The following is a 20,766-nucleotide window of genomic DNA, read 5'->3' on the forward strand; positions in this document are numbered from 1 at the left end:
TTGAATTGTTAAAGAAGGGAAAGAAAGGTGTTTTATTTTTTAATGCTTCAATTATAAATACAAATAAAGACAACCACATTTATCTAACAAATATTTACCAAGCTTCAACTATGTCCAGTGGAACTATGCAGCTCTCCAAGAGCTTCTTTCCTGTCTGAGGAACCCAGAATATCTCTACATATTATTCAGGATGTTTTTCAGTCTCAAGCAGTAACAATAATCCACCAAAAAATGGCTTAAGGCCCTGGCTGGGTAGCTCAGTTGGTTAGAGTGTCGTCTTGAGACACCAAGATTACAGGTCCGATCCCTGGTCAGGGCACACACAAGAAGCAACCAATGAATGCATAAATAAGTGGAACAATAAATCAATGTTTTTCTCTCTCTCAAATAAATTTTTAAAAATTCTTTAAATGGCTTAAATAAGGAAAAGTATCATTTTGATTAATTCAGTAGCTGAACTTTACCAAGAATGCCATTTCCCCCATCTTTTTGCTCTGCCATCCTAATTGTGTCAGCATTGCTCTTAGGCTTAATATGGTCCCAAGATGACAGCCACATTCAAGGTCCTTTACATATATATCCAACAACAGTCCAGCTGAAGTAAACAGTTCTTCCCTATGTCTCTTAAGTAAAATGAAAAATGTCCCAGAAACCTCCTGCATCCCAGACCCCAGCCTCCTTCTCATTTCACTGTTCTGAACTGGATCACATGCTCATGCTTAAGCCAACTGCTGGCAATGGAGTGGTAGGCTCTGATCGGATGTTACATGAAACAACAAATAACCTTTATTTTCAACAACAAATAACCTTTATTTTCTTATTTAAGCCAGTTTCTATTATCCTCAAATGAATGTGCACACAATCAGAGGTGAGACAGAAAAATAGGTAGAAATTCCATTTTATAGGTAGAAATGTTAAAGTACCAAAATGTGCTCTGCCCACGTTGCACCTCACACAAGCTGGAGAATACAACACAGATATTAAAGATCTCTCTCTCTCTCTCTCTCTCTCTCTCTCTCTCTCTCTCTCTCTTTCTCATACATATATATAGTTTAAAAAATCATTGATTTTAGAGAAAGAGAGAAAAACATCCAATTTGTTGTTCCACTTATTCATGCATTCATTGGTTGCTTCTTTTATGTGCCCTGACCAGGGATCAAACCCTCAACCTTGGTGTATCAGGACAATGCTCTAACCAACTGAGCCACCCGGTCAGGGCCTTATATAGTTTTGTTTTTGTTTTTTAAAGTAAAATGTTCCCTAAAATTTCAGTGAAGAAATTTTATAAATCTGCCTTTGAAGTAGAGAATGGAGGTTGAGGGAAGGAGAAGAGTGGCATAAACAAACGGCATTACCTCCAATAGGCATAGCTCAAAGGGTATGTTCACGGCCACAGAGCTCACTGCTGCCTATATTATACACTCACTTTGCAGACTACAGGCATCTTCCTTAATGGTTATCTCCCCAAAACTATAATTTCAAGGCCTCCATACTGACACTACATGGCTGTAAATCAGACTTTTGTTCTTGAACCATTTCCTCCTACCTGTCAGGTTTCTCTATTTTCAGATAGCAAGACCTGGTTAGGGAGATGTCATTATTGTTCTGGCCACATAAGAGAAGTTGTCATGGGCAAGGCTAGAGTGCTTACATCGTGTCTGAGTTATAAACACCTGTCATTATAGACTTTGTCCTGCCACATAATATGAAACAAGGCAACTATCATTTAGTCAGAGATTATAGCCCTAAAAGCATGGAACCAGGAAACACTGCTGTTTACTTCCAGCCTATAGCTCAGTGATGGTCAACCTTTTGAGCTTGGTGTGTCAAACTTCGCCAAAAAACTGAGCATAACTCGGGTAGTGTGTCACTTTGAGGAAAAAACATTATTTCGCAAATGTTTCATCCTCAGGAGCAGCAAATGTTCCATCCTCGGCATGCGGCCGCCTCAGCGGCCACGTGTCATCAGAAATGGCTACGTGTGTCAGTGCTGACACTCGTGTCATAGGTTCGCCATCACTGCTATAGCTTAATACTGAACTAGAACAATCACATATATAAAATATTTAATATTCACATACTGTGGAAATTAGGGTTTTTAGATGTTATACTAAAATATTTTTCACCTGAAATATTTAGACTATTTTAATATAGAAAAATGTATTTCACACATGTATCAATCAGATGGGATGCAATAAGCACAGACATGGATCTATGAACATATGACCATCCCAGTGGTAGAAAAGCAGGGCCAAGTGATTGTCAGCTCCACCAGAATCACATGGAGTAGAGCAGATAAGCTCCCCAAAAGAAGCAGACCATACCAGAAAAATAGCAGCTACATAAACTCACACGGTCTTGGCTTTCATATTACGAACTAGAGGCCCAGTGCATGAAAATTCATGTACTGGAGGGGGGAATCCCTCAGCCTGGCCTACCCCCTCTCACAGTCCGGGAGCCCTCAGAGGTGGGAGGTGACCTGGCGATCAGGGGAAGGCAACGCCCCCATAATACCTCTGCTGTTGCCACTGCCAGCAGCGCAAGCCTCAGCCAGCCCTAGTTACCTGAACCTCAGGTGGCCCTGGGCGGCTGGGCAGTCGCCATCTGAGGCTTGCCTGTGCCTCGGGCCAGCCCCGGGCAGCTGGGGGACTGAGGGAACTGGGGGACTACGGAGGTAGGCGCACAGAACGGCCGGGCCCACCTGGAGGTGGGCCCGGCGATGCTGCGTGCCTGCCATCCCAGCGGGGCTGAGGGGACTGAGCACCGCCATCTTGTGGCTGTGGGCACTGCCATCTTTGAGGGTGTGGCAGTCAATTAGCATATTCCCTCCTTATTGGCTGTGGGTGCCGCCATCTTTGTGAGGGCATGACAGTCAATTAGCATATTCACTCTTTATTAGACAAGGATTGTTGCTGATATTAAGCCAGATCAGTTGTAAAAACACACCAGGGAACATATATGGGTAAATCCTGGGACAAAATTTCTTTAAGTTATTTTGCAAACGCTCCTCTGAGTATAAATCCAAGCAATTAACAAGGAAATTTCCTCTTACAGAATCAATGCAATGGATGATTTTTGAGATACCCAAATGAATTATAACATGACAACATGATTTCTAGGCTTACACTTATAAGTACGAGGGTTAAAGAAAGGGAAATGACTTCCTGTGGTCACAGACAACATATAGTTGTGCTAGGATTTGAACCTAGCACTTCCCTTGACAGGCAGAAGGTGAAATGGTAACAAGCATTAAACTATAAGCTTTATAGGTCAGTGCTTTTTGGTTTTGGTTTTGTTCACAGATGCATCTCAAGCAACTAGAACAGTATGTGGCACGTACTAAGAGGTGGATGAAGAAGTGCAAGGATTGTCCTAGTCGGTTTGGCTCAGTGGATAGAGCACTGGCCTATAAATTGAAGGTTCTGGGTTTCAATCTGTTCAAGGGCATGTACCTTGGTTGTAGGCTTGATCCCTGGCTGGGAGGCAACCAGTCAATGTGTCTTTCTCACCTTGATGTTTCTCTCTTTCTGTCTGTCTCTCTCCCCTCCCTTCCACTTTCTAAAAAAATCAATGGAAAAATATCCTTGGGTGAGGATTAACAACAACAACAACAAAAAGACGTGCAAGGATTAAGTTCCTTTTCCTATTTTAAGTAATAGTCAACAGCAATAAATAACTTGCTTTTCCCATGTTGCCATTCTTCTAAAATTTGGGTAAACTAATACCTACAGTAATAAACTGCTCAGTTTCCAGGTTAACATACATTGTGACTTGGTACCTTCCTCATTATGGCTTCTTGCAGCTGGGCAGGGCAAACATAAAACAATGAAAAAAAACAAACAAAAACTAAATGGAGTACATTTAAAAACCAACATAGCTACAGCATCTATATGTGAACATTTTTTTAGATCAACATAGGCCATACACCACTTAAATTTTAGTAGTAATGCTCTGTAATGCATTACTTAAACATTTTAAAGAAAGAAGTTAGTGCTCTGGCCGGATGGTTCCGTTATTTGGAGCATCCTCCCGTGCACCAAAGGGCTGTGGGATGGATCCCGGTCAGGGGATGTGTGAGTGGCAATCGATTGATGTTTCTCTCTCTCTCAACATATCCTCAGGTGAAGATAAGAAGAAGAAGAAGAAGAAGAGGAGGAGGAGGAGGAGGAGGAGGAGGAGGAGGAGGAGGAGGAGGAGGAGGAGGAGGAGGGGGAGGAGGAAGGTAGTTAGTTACTTGTTGTAAAACCTCTGTTTTTCTTCCTGCAACAGCTGGGTAAAGCCCTATTTTTGGCCAGTTCCTTTCCCACCCAACACCCCTTCCTTTGCCAGAACAATTTAGCTGATGCTTTTGGGTCTTCCCTTAGAGCACTGAGTAACAGAAAAGACAGCTTAATTATGCAGGTGGAGCCTTGATGTTGAACAAGAGAAAAAACAACACACAAAGCCCACTTTTATTTTAAAAATGGAATTATTCACCATCAGTGAACCATCTTACCACAGGAAGCCTGACAAATTCAATAAGAAAACTTGATTGCAGTGAACTCTATATAAGAAATTATTCCCTTTGTAGCACTTGGTAGCAAAAACCCTTTTAAAATCTTGCTTTCTCATGTTCTCAAGATAGAAGACACATTTAAACACAAAACAAAGACTTCCTGGCAGGTTCTGAATCCACTGTAAACCTTTAGAATAGATTCCCACCTGCCCAAAACTCCCCAGGACTTTTACATAAAGATAGCATGCGTTAGCCCCTCTCCCTCATTCCACAAAATGAATCAAAAGCAGAAATGTATAATTTTAGAGACCAGGCTAAAGATAACAAAAGCCAGGTGGTGAGAATTTCTTTAAGCATGTAACGTGGTACATTTTAAAGCAGAAGAGAAAACGCATTTTCTGTGTGCGTACTAATTTCTTAGAAAATATTAAAATTGGAAGAGCCCAGTCTCTAGCTCTAGAATTACACCACACTGAATGAAGAATCAATGGCATTTAAATCTTTTGAAAAGCTGGAACAATCTATTTTGGAAAATGTCTATGGGGAGACATTATTAACATTTCAAATACTGTCAACAATTAAACCTTGATCAACCTGAAGCCTTGCTCAGCAGTATAATTACATACATCAGTTACCTAGTATTGTGGGAAACAAAGAGGTACAGACGTTTCCAAGCAACTAACTGCATTCTGTTGAGTTTCCTGCAAGTGTCAAGAACCATCTCACTGGTATTTGTGAAAAGCCAGCTTCAAAGCAAAACCAAAGCTAGGGTTAAAGTAAGCAACCATTCCTCAGCTTCCATTTCCATCTCCAAATGACATTTGTAAAATTAAACCTTATGCATGATGTTTCTCTATCAGTTGACTAGGCTAGATTCCTCCAGTCCAGTGGTAGTGACCTATGGATGGAAAACTACTCTATGGGACATTTACAATGTCCCAAGTCTTCATCTAAGTGTTTTGCAGACATTATCTTATTTAATCTTCACAATAACCCCACAAAGCAGGTATGCTATTTATTATATCCATTCTTTGGGTAAGGAAATTGAGACTTAGAAAAGGAAAGTAACTTATCAAGGGTCACACACTCTTCACTACCATACCATACAGCCTTTTCATCAACCTCCTTCCAAAGAGCTCATCCCCCAACAAATGAGTTAACCAAATCAAATCTCAGAAAAATGAAGTCCCAACTACATTTGGCTAATATAAATAAACATATATAACGGAAGTCCATTCTCCATAGTAAAGCGAGATAGATCTTTAAAAAATGTTAACATGTTCACTCCCCAACTGAAAAATCTTCAATATCTTCTTATTATCTGAGGAATAAAGTCCAAGATCCTTAATTCATCTTATAAGACTGCACCATCTGGCCTTTGTTGATCTTGCCAACATCACCTTGACTTATTTCCTCCTTTATTTTTTTAAAAAAATATTTTTATTGATTTCAGAGAGGAAGGGAGAGAGAAAAAGAGAGAGAGAAACATCAATGATGAGAGAGAATCATTGATCAGCTGCTTCCTGCATGCCCCACACTGGGGATCAAGCCCGCAACCTGGGCAAGAGACTGGAAATAGAACTGTGACCTTCTGGTTCATAGATTGATGCTCAACCACTGAGCCAAACCGGCCGGGCTTCCTCCCTTATTTTCTATGTTCCAACCTCATGGGCATTCTTTCGGTTTCTTGAATATGCCATACCTTTTCTGACCTGTATTTCTTTTCTCACTCTCTCCACTCAACTTTTCTCTGGTTGACTTTGACTCACCTTTCAGGGCACAACTCAAAAAAAACAGGTCTCCAAGGAAGCCCTCCCTTGACTACTAACCCTTAAGCGGTCAGGTCCAGTGTACTTTCTCATAGTATGGTATTCTTTCCTCTTTTCAGAATCAAAATTTAAAATTTCATCACAGAATTAGATGTTTAATGCCACCTTTCTTTACCAGAACATCAGGGAGGAACCATGTTTGTCATATGTACCACTCTATCCCCAGCAACCAGCACAGTATCTATCTAGCACATAGGAGGTATTCTGTACATATTTGTTGAGTGAATAACTGAGTGAAAGGTAACCATAAACACAAGAAATGGAAACTAAGGTCATGCCCTTAAGGAATAGGTATCAGGCAAGGAAGTGTGACTAAAGCCAATGAAGGAAGTATCAGTTTTGCTCCACTTTGGGTATTGTGCCTGGTGCTGCTGCTCCAGACTGACCCAGTTTAAAAAGTTCAAGACAGAGTCATAAATCCAGACCATTGGAATACACGAATGAAGAAGGAAATGAAGTAATGCATTAAAATGTGAATTAATGAGAAAGCTGATCCTCAGACCTGGATCTAACTTTGCATGTAGAATTTAAAGTATTATGACACAGCAACATCACATTTGATTAATGTTCCCGTGGATTTTAATTGGTATTTACTTGTTTTATGTAGCTCATAACAGGAAGGGCCATAATTTCTAAGTGTCAGAATTGCTTAATATATATAGTACTTGCTACTCTGCAGCTCGCCTTTACGGTATCTAAAATTGGCCCCAGTGAGGGTCTGCTAGTGTTATAAAAGCCTCTTGAAGAAGAAAAAAATCAGTTACATACCAAAATATTTAAAAGGAAATCCCCTTTGAAGATCACTGGACACTTCTACAGATATAACCTGCACAGGAATCAGTTCCAAGGCTCTTCAGAGTAGCATGGAGAGATTTAGGCTACGAGGTGTGCGATGGCGTCTCTTTATCATTAGATAGGGCAAATACAGTATTTCCTATTCTCTCATCTTTAAGACTACAAGTAGGAGACGCTAATCTAGACCTAAGACCCTGCAGAATCCTGGATTACTTTATTTTTAAAAATCTAAAGAAAATGAAAAAGAACTTGAATCTAAAATATAAATAAGACAACTTTGATATTCTAAAAGCCCTTTATATCCTCACTATCTAGATACTCTTATTTAAGTCAGCTTCTGTGAGTTTCAGTAATTTACTTATATACAGGGTGGGCAAAAGTAGGTTTACAGTAATACAAATAAATAATAATCCTATATAATAAAGAGATAATATGCAAATTAACTCCCCATGCCCTCACAAGATGGCTGCCTATGAGCAGGCTGGCAGGGGGGATAGTGAAGGAAGACCAAACGACTGAACAAGCAGGCTGCGTGGGGTGACCAGGCCGGCAGGCGGGTTAGTGAGTGATGACCAAACGACTGAACAGCAGGCTGCATGGGGCAACCAGGCCAGCAGGGGTGGGGCGTGAGGGGCAACAGACCAGCAGGGGGACAGTTGGGGGCGACCAGGCCAGCGGGGAGGCAGTTAGGGGCAACCTGTGGGCCACATTTTGCGCCATGGGGTCTTGGCAGCGTTGGCTGTGATTTGGTGGGGTGTCACTCTGGGGTGGTGGCAGGGCCTGTGTTCCACTTGGGGGAAGCTGAGTGTTGGTTTGTCAGCACCAGGTCCGCGGTGCCATTTATTTTTAAATGGCCAGTGCGCATCATGGCAGCTCCTGCGTTGAGTGTCTGCCCTCTGATGTTCAGTGCATATCATAGCTACTGGTCGGACAGACACTTAGCCTTTATATATATAGATTATAATTTATAATTTATAAATTTTATAATGCCCCTTCTGGAAATTTGGTACAATGTCATGGTATGAATGTTGGTCAGACCAGAGAGGAAAGTCACAAGCCTGGAGTCTATTCCAAGCACATCTCCGACAGGCAGTACAGCATGGAGCATAACCTTGGGAATCAGACTCAAATTTCACCATTCACTGGATATGTGACAGTAAGCAAATCTCTTAACTATTTTGGACTAAAATATCACCATGTTAGAAAGGTCCTTCTTGACAATTCTTTATCTCAATGGCCATTCTGCCTTGTTATTCTTTATTGTTATTTCCCCATTTGTATTTTTCATAGCACTATTCCATTTTATAATTGAATGCTTACATGTTTTTTTATTATGTATCTTCCCCAATGGACTGTAAATCCCATAGGGCAGAGTTTGATTTGTTCACCAATGGATACACAAATAATTGTAGACTAAATGAGCTCAGTTTTCTTAAAAAATAGGGATAATGACACTCCTCAGAGATATAATTCAGGATAATACATGTAAAAAACATTTAATGTACCGTCAGTCACATGGTTTAGTGGTCAACAAATGTTAGCCATTATTTAAATTATAGTTCTCAGCAAGTCATGGCCTTTTTAATTCAACTTTCCTAATTGTAAAGTGAAAAGAATTACTACCTCTTCCCTACTGCCAAAGCACACTGTGAGATTACTACTACTGCTGCTGCTGCTACTACTAACTACTACTACTACTACTACTACTACTACTACTACTACTATTAAACAAAAGGCATTAGGAGGAATTCAGAAGATAAGTTTCCATTGATATTAAGAATTTGTTAAATTTACAACTCTCCTGTGACATTTGACTTAATCAGGACTTCACCCCAAGCACCGAGAACCCGATATCTGGGAGAGCAAACAAGGCTTGAGAAAGACTGCTTGAGTGCTATAGTGGGAGCACTCGAGAAATTCCTAGAAAGAATGGAGAATTAATCTGGCTACAGTGATATATCCAATTTCCAGTGATAAATACTATCTTAATCACTACCTGAAACATGAAACCTGGTTGTTTTTCAGCGACCTCCTCCTTCCCTATACTTCTAACAACAATGTGTCTTTACAATATTCCAAATTTGGTCTTCAGATGCCCCCAAATCTGTAATCTTATAATTCCACTCTAAGGAATTTCTAAGAACCACAATTCTGAACTCTGACTGCATGAAGAAACACCTATGAATGATAACGATGTTGAGTCTCATCCAAGACCCACTGAATGAGCAACTTCCAAAAGTGAGACTTGAGTATCTGTTTTTAAAAGTGTCCACAGATTATTTTGGTGCAAACCAGAGTTGAGAACCACTATTCCATTTGCCCCTTACTTTCTAGCACCATAATGACAATATCCATTCAAAGGCAAAGGCAATCCGGTTGAGAGCTCAAGCAGGAAGTGTCAAGAAGACTTGGCTATCCTTATCAGCATTGTCCCATACTTTAGGCAAGCGTAAGCCTGTTTCTTCAGCTTTAAACAAGAGATACTAAAAGCACTTAACCTAGAAAACTTGGATTCAACACTAAATTGAATGAAAATCATTTAGCATGTCTGGAAAATAGTAAGTGCTCAATAAATTGTCTTGCTTAACTATCAAACGGTAAATTATTTCCAAACTGTAATCTATAAAAAAGAAGTCTATACAATTTTATTAATAAAAAAACCTACAGGCCCTGCCATTTCCTGTTTTCACTGCTCTCATAAACTAATATAAGGGGTAAGTACACCAGAACAGACCCACCTCAGATTATGGAAGAAAGCTAACTCGGCTAGTTGGAGCTTTTATTTGGTTGATTTTTAAAAATCAGGTCAAGCTCCTGGTTTCTGCCTGCAATTATTTCACTGCTATATTTTGTATCCTCTTAATACCAGGTATCTCAAAAAGATGTCTCTGATCAAAAGAAGGACTAGAAGTCAGATCAATACAAATCTAGCACACGAAAGTACAGTATACCTGAGCATCATATTTAGATTCCTTTAGCCAAGTCATTAACTATGTACACTTTGCAAATTACTGTGCTAGGCACTGTGGCAAATATAAAGATGTGTAAGAGAAAGTTTCTAGCCTATCAATGGCCATTTTATGAACTTAAATATATTTTAGAAGTTGCCACAACTTAGACATGACACAAGCCAAATCAAGAATGGGAGGCGGGGAGATTAAACAAAAAATTTATATGCATACTAGAGGCCTGGTGCACAAAATTTGTGCATGGTGTGTGTGTGTGTGTGTGTGTGTGTGTGTCCCTCAGCCCAACCTGCACCCTCTCCAATCTGGGACCCCTTGAGGGATGTCCAACTGCCCGTTTAGGCCCAATCCCACTAAACGGGCAGTCGGACATCCTTCTCACAATCCAGGACTGCTGGCTCTCAACCGCTTGCCTGCCTGCCTGCCTGATGGCCCCTAACCACTTCTGCCTGCCAGCCTGATCACCCCCTAACCACTCCCTTGCCAGCCTGATCAACACCTAACTGCTCCCCTGCCAGCCTGATTGCCCCCAACTGCCCTCCCCTGCAGGCCTGGTCCCCCCCAACTGCCCTCCCCTGCAGGCCTGGTCTCCCCCAACTGCCCTCCTCTGCAGGCCTGGTCTCCCGCAACTGCCCTCCCCTGCAGGCCTGGTCCCCCCCAACTGTCCTCCCTTGCAGTCCTGGTCCCCCCCCAACTGCCCTTCCCTGCAGGCCTGGTCACCCCTAACTGCCCTCCCCTGCTGGCCTGGTTTCCCCCAAACTGCCCTCCCCTGCCGACCATCTTGTGTCCACATGGGGGCAGCCATCTTTGACCACATGGGGGTGGCCATCTTGTGTGTTGGAGTGATGGTCAATTTGCATATTACTCTTTTATTAGATAGGAGGATATGTATAACCCATGGACACAGACAATAGTGTGCTGAAGGCCTGGGGAGGGGGCAGGAGCAGGGTGGAGGAGGTCAATGGGAGAGGGGAGGGGACATCTATAATACTTTCAACAATAGAGATAAATTTTTAAAAAAGAATGGTAAAAAAAGGAAAGATGATTAGGATGCCCACTTTCCCCTCCTCCTTCCCTCCAGAGCTGGACTATGAGCTTAATTATTCTCAAAGACAACAGTTGGATTGTTCTGACTCTGTTGAAGAGATGGTGACACCATGGAATCCTATATCTGCCCCTGCCCTCAGCACAGATAATGTGCCAGGCCCTCTAAATACTTTACATAAATTACCTCATTTTATTATAACAACTCTATGGACAAGTACTATTATTATCTCTCCATTTTACAAAAGAGGGAAGTGAGGCTTAGAGAAGTGGAGTGACAAAGCCAGTATGTGGTAGGACTTTGACCCTTGAGTCTGAGCTCTTTAATTATTACATACATGATGCTAAGCTCTGATTCTGGAGGTCAGAGAGGGTCCTCTAACGCGCAGAGCCTGATGCCCACATCAAAATCACATGGTCAAGAAGTCAGGATACTGGCTATTTCTAGGGGTGATGGCTGGGAGGGTGAGTAGTGACTGGAAGGGGGGCAGGGTTGGGGAGCTGGTAGAAGAGGAGATCGGTGAATGGGGAATGATAATAATCCATTTCGTGATCTAGGTAAAGATTACACAATTTCTTGATGTGTGTTTGTGAAAACTCATCAAGATATACATAAAAGTGCAAAATAAGTACACTTTATGTATGTATATTTTATTTCTTTTTTTAAATTTCTTTATTGATTTCAGAGAGGAAGGGAGAAGGAGAGAGAGATAGAAACATCAATGATGAGAGAGAATCATTGATCGGCTGCCTCCTGCATGCCCCCTACTGGGGATTGAGCTCGCAACCCAGGCATGTGCCCTTGGCCGGAATCGAACCTGGGCCCTTCAGTCTGCAGGCTGACACTCTATCCACTGAGCCAAGCCGGCTAGGGCTGTATATTTTATTTCAATAAGAGTATAATATACAAAGTACAATAGTGCTCTTTAATTCTTAGTCTTTTTGCTAGCTTCTAGTAGCGTTGACACGGGAAGAGTAATAACCTCTTGGAAAACTTTACCCTTCATTGTCATAGGATTACTAAGGATTTGGATCACTCAATTTCAGTATCTTATCCTTTCTTTAATCTTTTTTTTAATTTATGGATGAGAGAGAAAGGGAGTGGGAAAGAGAGAAAGAAACATTGATTTGTTGTTCCACTTATTTATGCACTCATTGGTTGATTCTTGTATGTGCCCTAACTTGGGATCAAACCCGCAACCTTGGTGTATCAGGATGATGTTCTAACCATCTGAACTACCTGGCTAAGGTCTTGCTCCTCTTTTATCAAAAGCCTACCCAAGGAATTTCACTGAAAATAAGTTAATTGTATTGTACCTGAATTATCAAATGCATACATACCATCAGTCAACTTTTATGATTCTAGTCAATATCACATTTTATCAGCTCTTCAAGGAAATAAATGTTAGAGATTGAAGCTCTGATTTGGAGGTGCAAAAATTAGCATAGCTAGAGTTAAAACAATGGTCCTTAACCCTTGTTTTCATTAGAACAATCCTGGGAGCATTTTAAAAATACCAATACCTGGGTCCCACTCACATAGATCCTGATTTAACTGGACTGGGGTGAGACTCTGTTATTAAATTATTTTAAAAAGGTCACCAAGTGACTCTAATGTGTAGCCATGATGAGAACCACTTAGTTAATGACAAAGCAAAATTTTTAAATACCCTTTATACTCAAGATTACTACAAGTCTCATTTCTCAAATCATCCAATAAATTAAGATTTTAAAAGAAGTTGAAAATTATTTCTCATTTGTTATTCTAGGGTAAAACAGTCAAGCTATTCTTTCTTATATCTTACTCTGGAACAAAAAAAAATAAGTTTAACATCACAGAAGATTTCTACTAGTGTAATCATTTGGATCGGACCCCCTCTCAAAGGAAAAAAAATAGAAATACTGTTCATGGTGAAACATATTTTTGCCACCAGCAACACTTTTTTTTAATTTATTTTTTTATTGATTAAGGTATTACATAAGTGTGCATATCCCCTATTGCCCCCCCACCCCACTCCCTTACATGCCCTCACCCCCCTGCTGTCTCTGTCCATTGGTTATGCTTATATGCATGCATACAACACCAGCAACACTTTTATCTCCTTTCCTGAACAGGTGCCCTTATCAGCAATCTCTCTAGTACTATGCAGCAGAGATAATGCAAAAACAATTCAAATAATCCTGAATCCTGGTGGTGACAACTGTTTGCTGTTGAGTAACTGGCCACTTGAAACTCATAATGAAATTCACATCTCCCCAGTAATAATTTTTCTTTTTTGTTGTTGTTCTTTTTATATTTGTGTGTGTTCGTTACTGCAATGGTGTCTCTGCAAATGGAGTCTAAAAAAGAAATTAAAAATACACACAGTACAGAGAGCTGAAAGGAAGAGGGTAAACATAAATCATCAAAAATGACCACATGTACATGCTGTTGGCCTACATCACCACCTTCCAGACAGCCAGCTTATCACTGTATCTTCAGGTTTATCCACAAGCACTTTGTGCTCACAATCTTGAGAGACTTACTAAAGTAGATTTAATGATGATAGCAGTTTCCCCCTCTTATTTTTATTTTTTTATTTTTTATTGATTTCAGAGAGGAAGGGAGAGGAAAAGAGAAAGAAACATCAATGAGAGAGAATCACTGATCGGCTGTCTCCTGCATGCCCCCTACCGGGAGTCGAGCCTGCAACCTGGGTATGTGCGCTTAACCAGAATCAAACTCAGGACCCTTCAGTCCTCAGGCTGATGCTCTATCCACTGAGCCAAACCAGCCAGGGCCAGTTTCCCCCTCTTAAGTGTAGTTTTACTTCTGAGCTAACAAATCATTCATTGTTTTTATCATCCCATACAACTTATTCCAAAACTTAAAATATACAAGAAGAACAGGATGCTTTAGAAGAATCCTGAAGATTTAAGTCCCTTTTATCTTCAACCCATATAGGTAGGTTTCTCCAAAGCTAATAACTTTAAAAATTTTTTAAATCTTTCATCTTGAATTTAGTATTAGGTTAAATATTCTCTCTCCAAAGCCATTCTCCCACTCCACAAAATGATACAAATGAAAACATCCATAGCAGATGCCATCTAGAAGGATACTGTTGTATTCTGAGATATTTGTCCTGCACTAGAGGAGAATGCAAATCTACAGTTTCAAAAAGTATTCTAAACTAAGTAATTCTTACATTTTAGATTTTCTTTTTGTCTGCCTCTCCACATTTGATTCTAGAAGGTGGCTTTTTCTTTCTTTAACAACAAAAGGCTAATACCTCTGCCTTTCACTGCACTATCTTATATAATAAAAGGCTAATATTCAAATCAACCAAATGGCGGAACAACCGGTCGCTATGATGCGCACGGACCACCAGGGGGCAGGCGCTCAATGCAGGAGCTTCCCCCTGGTGGTCAGTGTGCTCCCACAGGGGAAGCGCCACTCAGCCAGAAGCTGGGCTCATGGCTGGCAAACACAACGGTGGTGGCAGGAGCCTCTCCCGCCTCCGCTACAGTGCTAAGGATGTCCAACTGCCTAAGCCAGTGGTCAGCAAACTGCGGCTCGTGAGCCGCGGTTTGCTGCTCTGTTGGCTAATGAGTTTGCCGACCACTGGCCTAAGCTGTCAGTCAGACACCCCCCGAGGGTCCCAGACTGCAAGAGGATGCAGGCCAGGCTGAGGGATCCCCCCGAGTGCACGAATTTCATGCACCAGGCCTCTAGTTTAAACATAAAAGCTGTTTTGATTGCACAGAGGAAAAATGCATTCCCTACAAGGATATAATATCCAAGCAAAGAAATGAATAGACCATAAAAAATGCATAATCACCTATATTCGTCCCTCTTTCTGTAGAAGGTGAGAGTGGGGTCAGAAGAGCATGGAAAGGAGACAAAAAAATTAGTTGTATTCTTAGGAAATAAACTAATATAACAAGCATTTTCCTGATCTCCAGACTGGAAAAGAAACAACTCTACAACAGTGATGAATTCATTTGTTTCTAGCTGAACCCTTGCAAGCACAATAATTGGAATCTCAGCTCATGCAGAGCTTTTTTTCTCCTTTAAGGCAAGATAGCAGTAGTTATGGGGGTGGGGAGTGGAGAGGACACTCAGGAGTCTCAGTGGTTGCTACAGCCACTAGTATTCCAACTTGCCCTAGTCACTGCCTATATTCTTTCTTATCTAGAGCCAAAGTGAAATTCCTGAAGCTAGGGCTAGTATATTCCTCCTCTGTGATCTTTTCCAGTCACACCGTCATCCTGCTCTGGGGCCTCCAACCACCATGTGTACAGCAGAAGGAACAAGTAGCTGCTTCTATCCTTCATATGGTTCCCTAGAGGCTGAATGGGAATAGTGACCTCGATACACTCCTCTCCTCTCTTCTGGAAAAGCCCCAGAAGATCTAAAGCAGCCAACCCTCTTCCAGAGAGAGCCATCCCTTTGCCTCCAGCCAAACTTCCTTCCACTTATTCACAGACTTCTGCTCTTCTCCCCATGTACTGCATATGAATGATTTTCTCCATTTCATGGCTTTCCATGAATACCCATAAAACTAATTCGTTGAAAAATAGATTATAATTCTCCTAGGATAGATTTTTAAAAAAAATTTCAGCTTTACTGAGGTATAATTGACAAAAGTGTAAAATATTTAAAGTGCACCATTGTGGTGATGTGATATACATATACATTGTAAAAAGATTCTCCCCATCTGGTTAATTAATCCATCACTTCACATATTTATTCTTCTTTTTTTTTTTTTTCTGATGAGAACATTTAACATTCGCTCTTTTAGCAATTATACAACACACTAGAGGCCCGGTGCACAAATTTGTGCACCAGTGGGGTCCCTCGGCCTGACCTGCGGGATTGGGCCGAAACTGGCTCTCCAACATCCCCCGAGGGGTCCCGGATTGAGAGAGGGCACAGGCCAGGCCGAGGGACCCCACCAGTGCACAATCAGGGCCAGGGAGGGATGCAGGAGATTGGCCAGCTGCGGAGGGACCGCGGGAGAGCTCCAGGGCATGTCCAGCCCATCTCGCTCAGTCCTGATCAGCCGGACCCCAGCAGCAAGCTAACCTACCAGTTGGAGTGTCTGTCCTCTAGTGGTCAGTGCACATCATAGTGACTGGTCGACCAGTCAACTGTCTGCCCCCTGGTGGTCAGTGCGCATCATAGCGAGTGGTTGAGTGGCCTTAGCATATCATTAGCATATTATGCTTTGATTAGTTGAATGGATGACCGGACGACTGGGCACTTAGCATATTAGGCTTTTATTATATAGGATAGTTTATCAACTATCGTCACCATATTTTACATTAGATCATCAGACATTATTTTTTATTGCTGAATGTTTGTTCTTAGAGTAGAATCTATATTTTATGCCTAACCCCCATAGCCCTGGGCCCGATGATTTGTACATGACAGTCAATCAATGCTTGGTGAATGAATGAATGCATACATAAAGGAATGAGTGAATATAGCTAACCAAATTTCATATTTCTGTTATCCCAAGATTAAAGAGAAAGTTCTTCAGTGATTGACTTTATCTTCTACTCTTCTTTACATCAGGTTAACTTCTATTTCAAACAGTTGTCCAGATGCCATACCACTTCCTTTGAAGAAAAGTCAAAGTGGAGATTTCAATTTGTTTGCTCTACAAATAATTTCTTTCTCAAGTTTAAGCCTTCAAATTGGAAAGGAGCTCTTCAATCTCCTTTGATTTGAGGGTGAGAATGGGGAGATGAGAAAAGAGAAAAAAAGTGTGGGAAATACTCCCTGAACAAACAAAACGGGAGGAGGATCTAATACTTTTAAAAAACCAGCTAAGTATATATAACTACTTTTGCCTCTTGAAGAGAAAAAGCAAACCAAATCTGACTTAAATGAATGAAAGCTCTGGCAATAAAAAGCAATCCAGGTAATCTGCAAATACATATACCCAACGAATTGTTTCTAAGAAAGAAAACCATTAAAATTAGAATCACATTTCACCACGTGTTCAACTTCATAAAGATATTCTTCATGTGGATTGCCACTCACTGGTCTCTTTAAGACAAAATCAGTCAAAACAATAAGTCCGTCCAAGTCCAGAGGACTGCACCGCTGACTGAACAAAATCTTGTAGAATACTATCCAAGGAGCTGGCACATATTCTGTCAATGATGATGCTGCCTGCTGATAATGAGCTCACTGATGATTGTCAGCTGAGATCTGATGTCATTGCTCCTTCTGCTTATCACACACTAGACAAAGAATATAACCTTTCTACCCTAAGTCTGTCATCTGCAAATGTTGACAATAAATGAGTGTTCATGTGAATTCATCAGTTAATGTTTTCAAGAACTAGAGCAATGAGCACCACTTCAGCTATTAGTGAGTCACAATAATGACTTCATGCCATTCCAGACTTCTCATCAATGCTGAATGAAGTGCAACTAGGTAAATTAATATAATAGTCAAATGAGATTCTAAAATAGTGATCACCCTCCTTGTACCATGAAAGCAAAGTAAAGAAGACAGTTAAGGAGCTATGGTGATATATAATTGAGAGGCACAGGTTACTTGAAGAGAGAGCTTCCATTGGTGAAACTTCAACAAAATTTATGGAGTACCTATTATGCAGTAAACATCCTGAAGTTGACAGAAACAAGATTTTCTCATCAAGGTTTGCAGAACCTAGGTTAGCCATAGCTAGCAAAGGCAGTTATTCTTATGGAAGATATATTTAATTTTTTAAAAAGTAAATTTAAGTCATTCTGCAACTTTAGCCTGATTCCATGGGTAATTTGCAATAATTCGGCAACTATGCTGGAGGTCAGATGAGATAAATAAAATTATTAACATCTCATGAAATGTAGTTAAGATGATCTAGCTGATTCTCCAGCCAAGTAATTATACTATTTGGCTTAACATTATCAACAGCTAGTACGTATTAGGTCTATGTATATGGGGGAATAAAGGTACAGTGGCAGCGCCAATGCTAAGCAGTTGTCACAGGAAAAAAGATACTACTGGCCAGAAGAAGAAAAAGAATTCCCATTCCTATCCCTGGCAAAAACAATCATATTCTCTTTTGAGGGAGGCTTACTCAAGCTTCCAGGATAGAGCACTTTTCTACTTTTTTATAGATATGCTTTGAGGGGAGATTCTTATGCATACAAATATACCATACTATTGTATATACATTCATTCTAAGTCACTTATTTGCCTTCCCAGATATTTTGTTGAGTGAGGTCAAATAGATGAAATAATAGGCACTATCCCAGTTGCTTTTAAAAGCCAAAAAGCTTTTACTTAATCACCAAAGACTGTATAAAATCATATACCTACGTACATTGGAATCACTAAAGATTTCTGATTCTTCACATTCACAGCAAAGTAATGCTGCTGATTCACTGTCTTCCAAATGAGAGCTCTGTAATACAAATAAGACTGTTTCAGAGATCCAGACGAATGGGCCAACAAGCATGATGGAAAAAGCCAGCAGAAATCACTGATTCGGTGTTAGCTCATAGGTGAGAAGCTGCAATTCTGATTAGCAATCACTTTTTTGGAAAGAAAAAGCCAACAGGTGATTGTTTAGGTGATTGAAAAGTTGATTATGTTTGATTAGCTGGCTGAAGCATTTCTGTGGTTTCCAATTTATAGGCAATGGGATGTTCTTCTATGAAGATGGTGCTACTAACTCTTCGTAGTATGTAATCTGGACTCTTCTCAGAATGGTAGGATTGTGTTCATTTATCTTCATATTCAAAGGTACATATTTGATATGACTATTTAGAGACAGGCTTTAAAATATAACATAGTACATGATCTAACCACTAGCTTCATTAGCCCTCTGCTAGCAAGTGTTTATAAGATGAGCCAAAAGACATGCCCTATTCAAGTCTCTCTGACAGATTAAAAAAAAAAACAATTTAAAACCTTTCTTCCACTCTCCAATCTCTTTTTCAAAATCTATCTGGAAGAGTGATAAGGAAAGCAGAACAATACAGTGAAACAATTAGCTGGTAACACAAGAGTATTTTCCCCTTATGACTAACAATACCACACACACACACACACACACACACACACACACACACACACACACAAAGAGAAAAAGCTCCAACTGTGACCCAATAAGTTCTATTCAAATGCTTGCTGTTTAGGAAACAGCTGCTAGAAACCCAGCTAACCCTACATGGAGATATATATGCTTATGTCATCAAAATTTCTCACTACCACATGATCTAGTAATCCCACTTCTGGGTATAAATCCAAAAGCATTGAAATCAGGATCTCAAAGAGATATCTGCCCTCCCATATTCATTGCAGCATTTTTCACAAATGCCAAGATATGGAAATAACCCAAATGCCTACTGACAGACAAATGGATAAAGAAAATGTGGTATCTGCATACCATGAAATATTATTCAGCCTAAAAAAAAAAAAGAAGAAGAAGAAGAAGGAAATCCTGCCATATATGAGAACATGGATGATCCTGGAGGAAATTATACTAAGTAAAATTATTAAGCAAGCCACAGGACAAATACTGCATGATTCTATTCTCTAAGGCAGTGATGGGCAACCTTTTGAGCTTGGTGTGTCAAACTTCGCCAAAAAACTGAGCATAACTCGGGTAGTGTGTCACTTTGAGGAAAAAACTAACTCCAAGACTCTAGTCGCAAATGTTTCATCCTCAGGAGCAGCAAATGTTTCATCCTCGGCATGCGGCTGCGTGTCATCAGAAATGGCTACGCATGTCAGTGCTGACACGCGTGTCATAGGTTCGCCATCACTGCTTTAAGGTATTCAAAATAATCAAACTCATAGTAGCAGGCTAGAATGGTGGTTGCAGGGGTTGAGGGAGAGGAGGAAATGGGGGTTGTTGTTTAATGGGAATAAAGTTTCAGTTATGCAAAATGAGTAAGTTCTAGAGATCTGTTGTACAGCTTAGTCCCTACAATACTCTATTGTACATGAAAAATTTTTGTTAAGAAGATAGATCTCATGTTAAATATTCTTACCACAAATCAACAAAAACAAACCCTAAAGGGCACAAGGAAACTTTTGGAGGTGATAAATATGTTGTTACCTCGATTACAGTGATGGCTTCACAGGTGTATGCATATGTCCAAATTTATCAAATTAAATACATTAACCACGTGCAGTTTTTTTGTATATCATTTATATCTCAATAAGCTGTTAAACAAAAACTCACTACCAGTGGCTGAAACGGAATCATCTATAACTACTCTATGGCTATGCTAGTTGACCCCTACTTTGATTTTTCAAAGCTGGGGCTGTTTCACCTGCAGAACACCTGTAGATGTTCAGAGTTTGAGAGTGCAGATAAACTTAAATGAGAGAAAGTAAAGCTCAGAATGACTATTTCTGGGACTTGCCTTCTATTGGTTTATTTCCTTCTTACTTTTTTCCGACTGCTGTTCTTTGCCTATCTTTGTTTTTTCTTCTTACAACCACACCTCATCTTTCATTATCCCTCCCCTCTTCCTCTTTGAGAAAAAACAAACAAAACACAAGCATTTAAAATCACTCTCTAAATCCTGCAAATGCATTGTCTCTATATTCCTTACTCCCTTGCATTTTGGAGGGGAAAAATTTTACACTCATTTGTCTTTTTACTTTTAGTCAGTCTAAAAAATA

At 40.3% G+C, this 20,766-nt stretch overlaps 1 protein-coding gene across 2 annotated transcripts in view; it reads right to left on the reverse strand.

The window, feature by feature from the left end:
* Positions 1-20,766, reverse strand: part of SSH2 (slingshot protein phosphatase 2) — a 216,621-nt gene that overhangs the window by 148,544 nt on the left and 47,311 nt on the right. Inside the window, exon 2 of one of the 2 annotated variants that reach the window (XM_079798858.1) lies at positions 18,452-18,532. The exons of the other annotated variant lie outside the window; for it this stretch is intronic. Coding sequence (XP_079654984.1) covers positions 18,452-18,532 — 81 coding nt within the window. The remainder of the gene's footprint in view (positions 1-18,451; positions 18,533-20,766) is intronic. 2 annotated transcript variants of the gene reach the window in all.

The sequence above is a fragment of the Cnephaeus nilssonii genome (assembly GCF_951640355.1).
Source record: "Cnephaeus nilssonii genome assembly, chromosome: 19".
Classification (NCBI taxonomy): Eukaryota; Metazoa; Chordata; class Mammalia; order Chiroptera; family Vespertilionidae; genus Cnephaeus; species Cnephaeus nilssonii.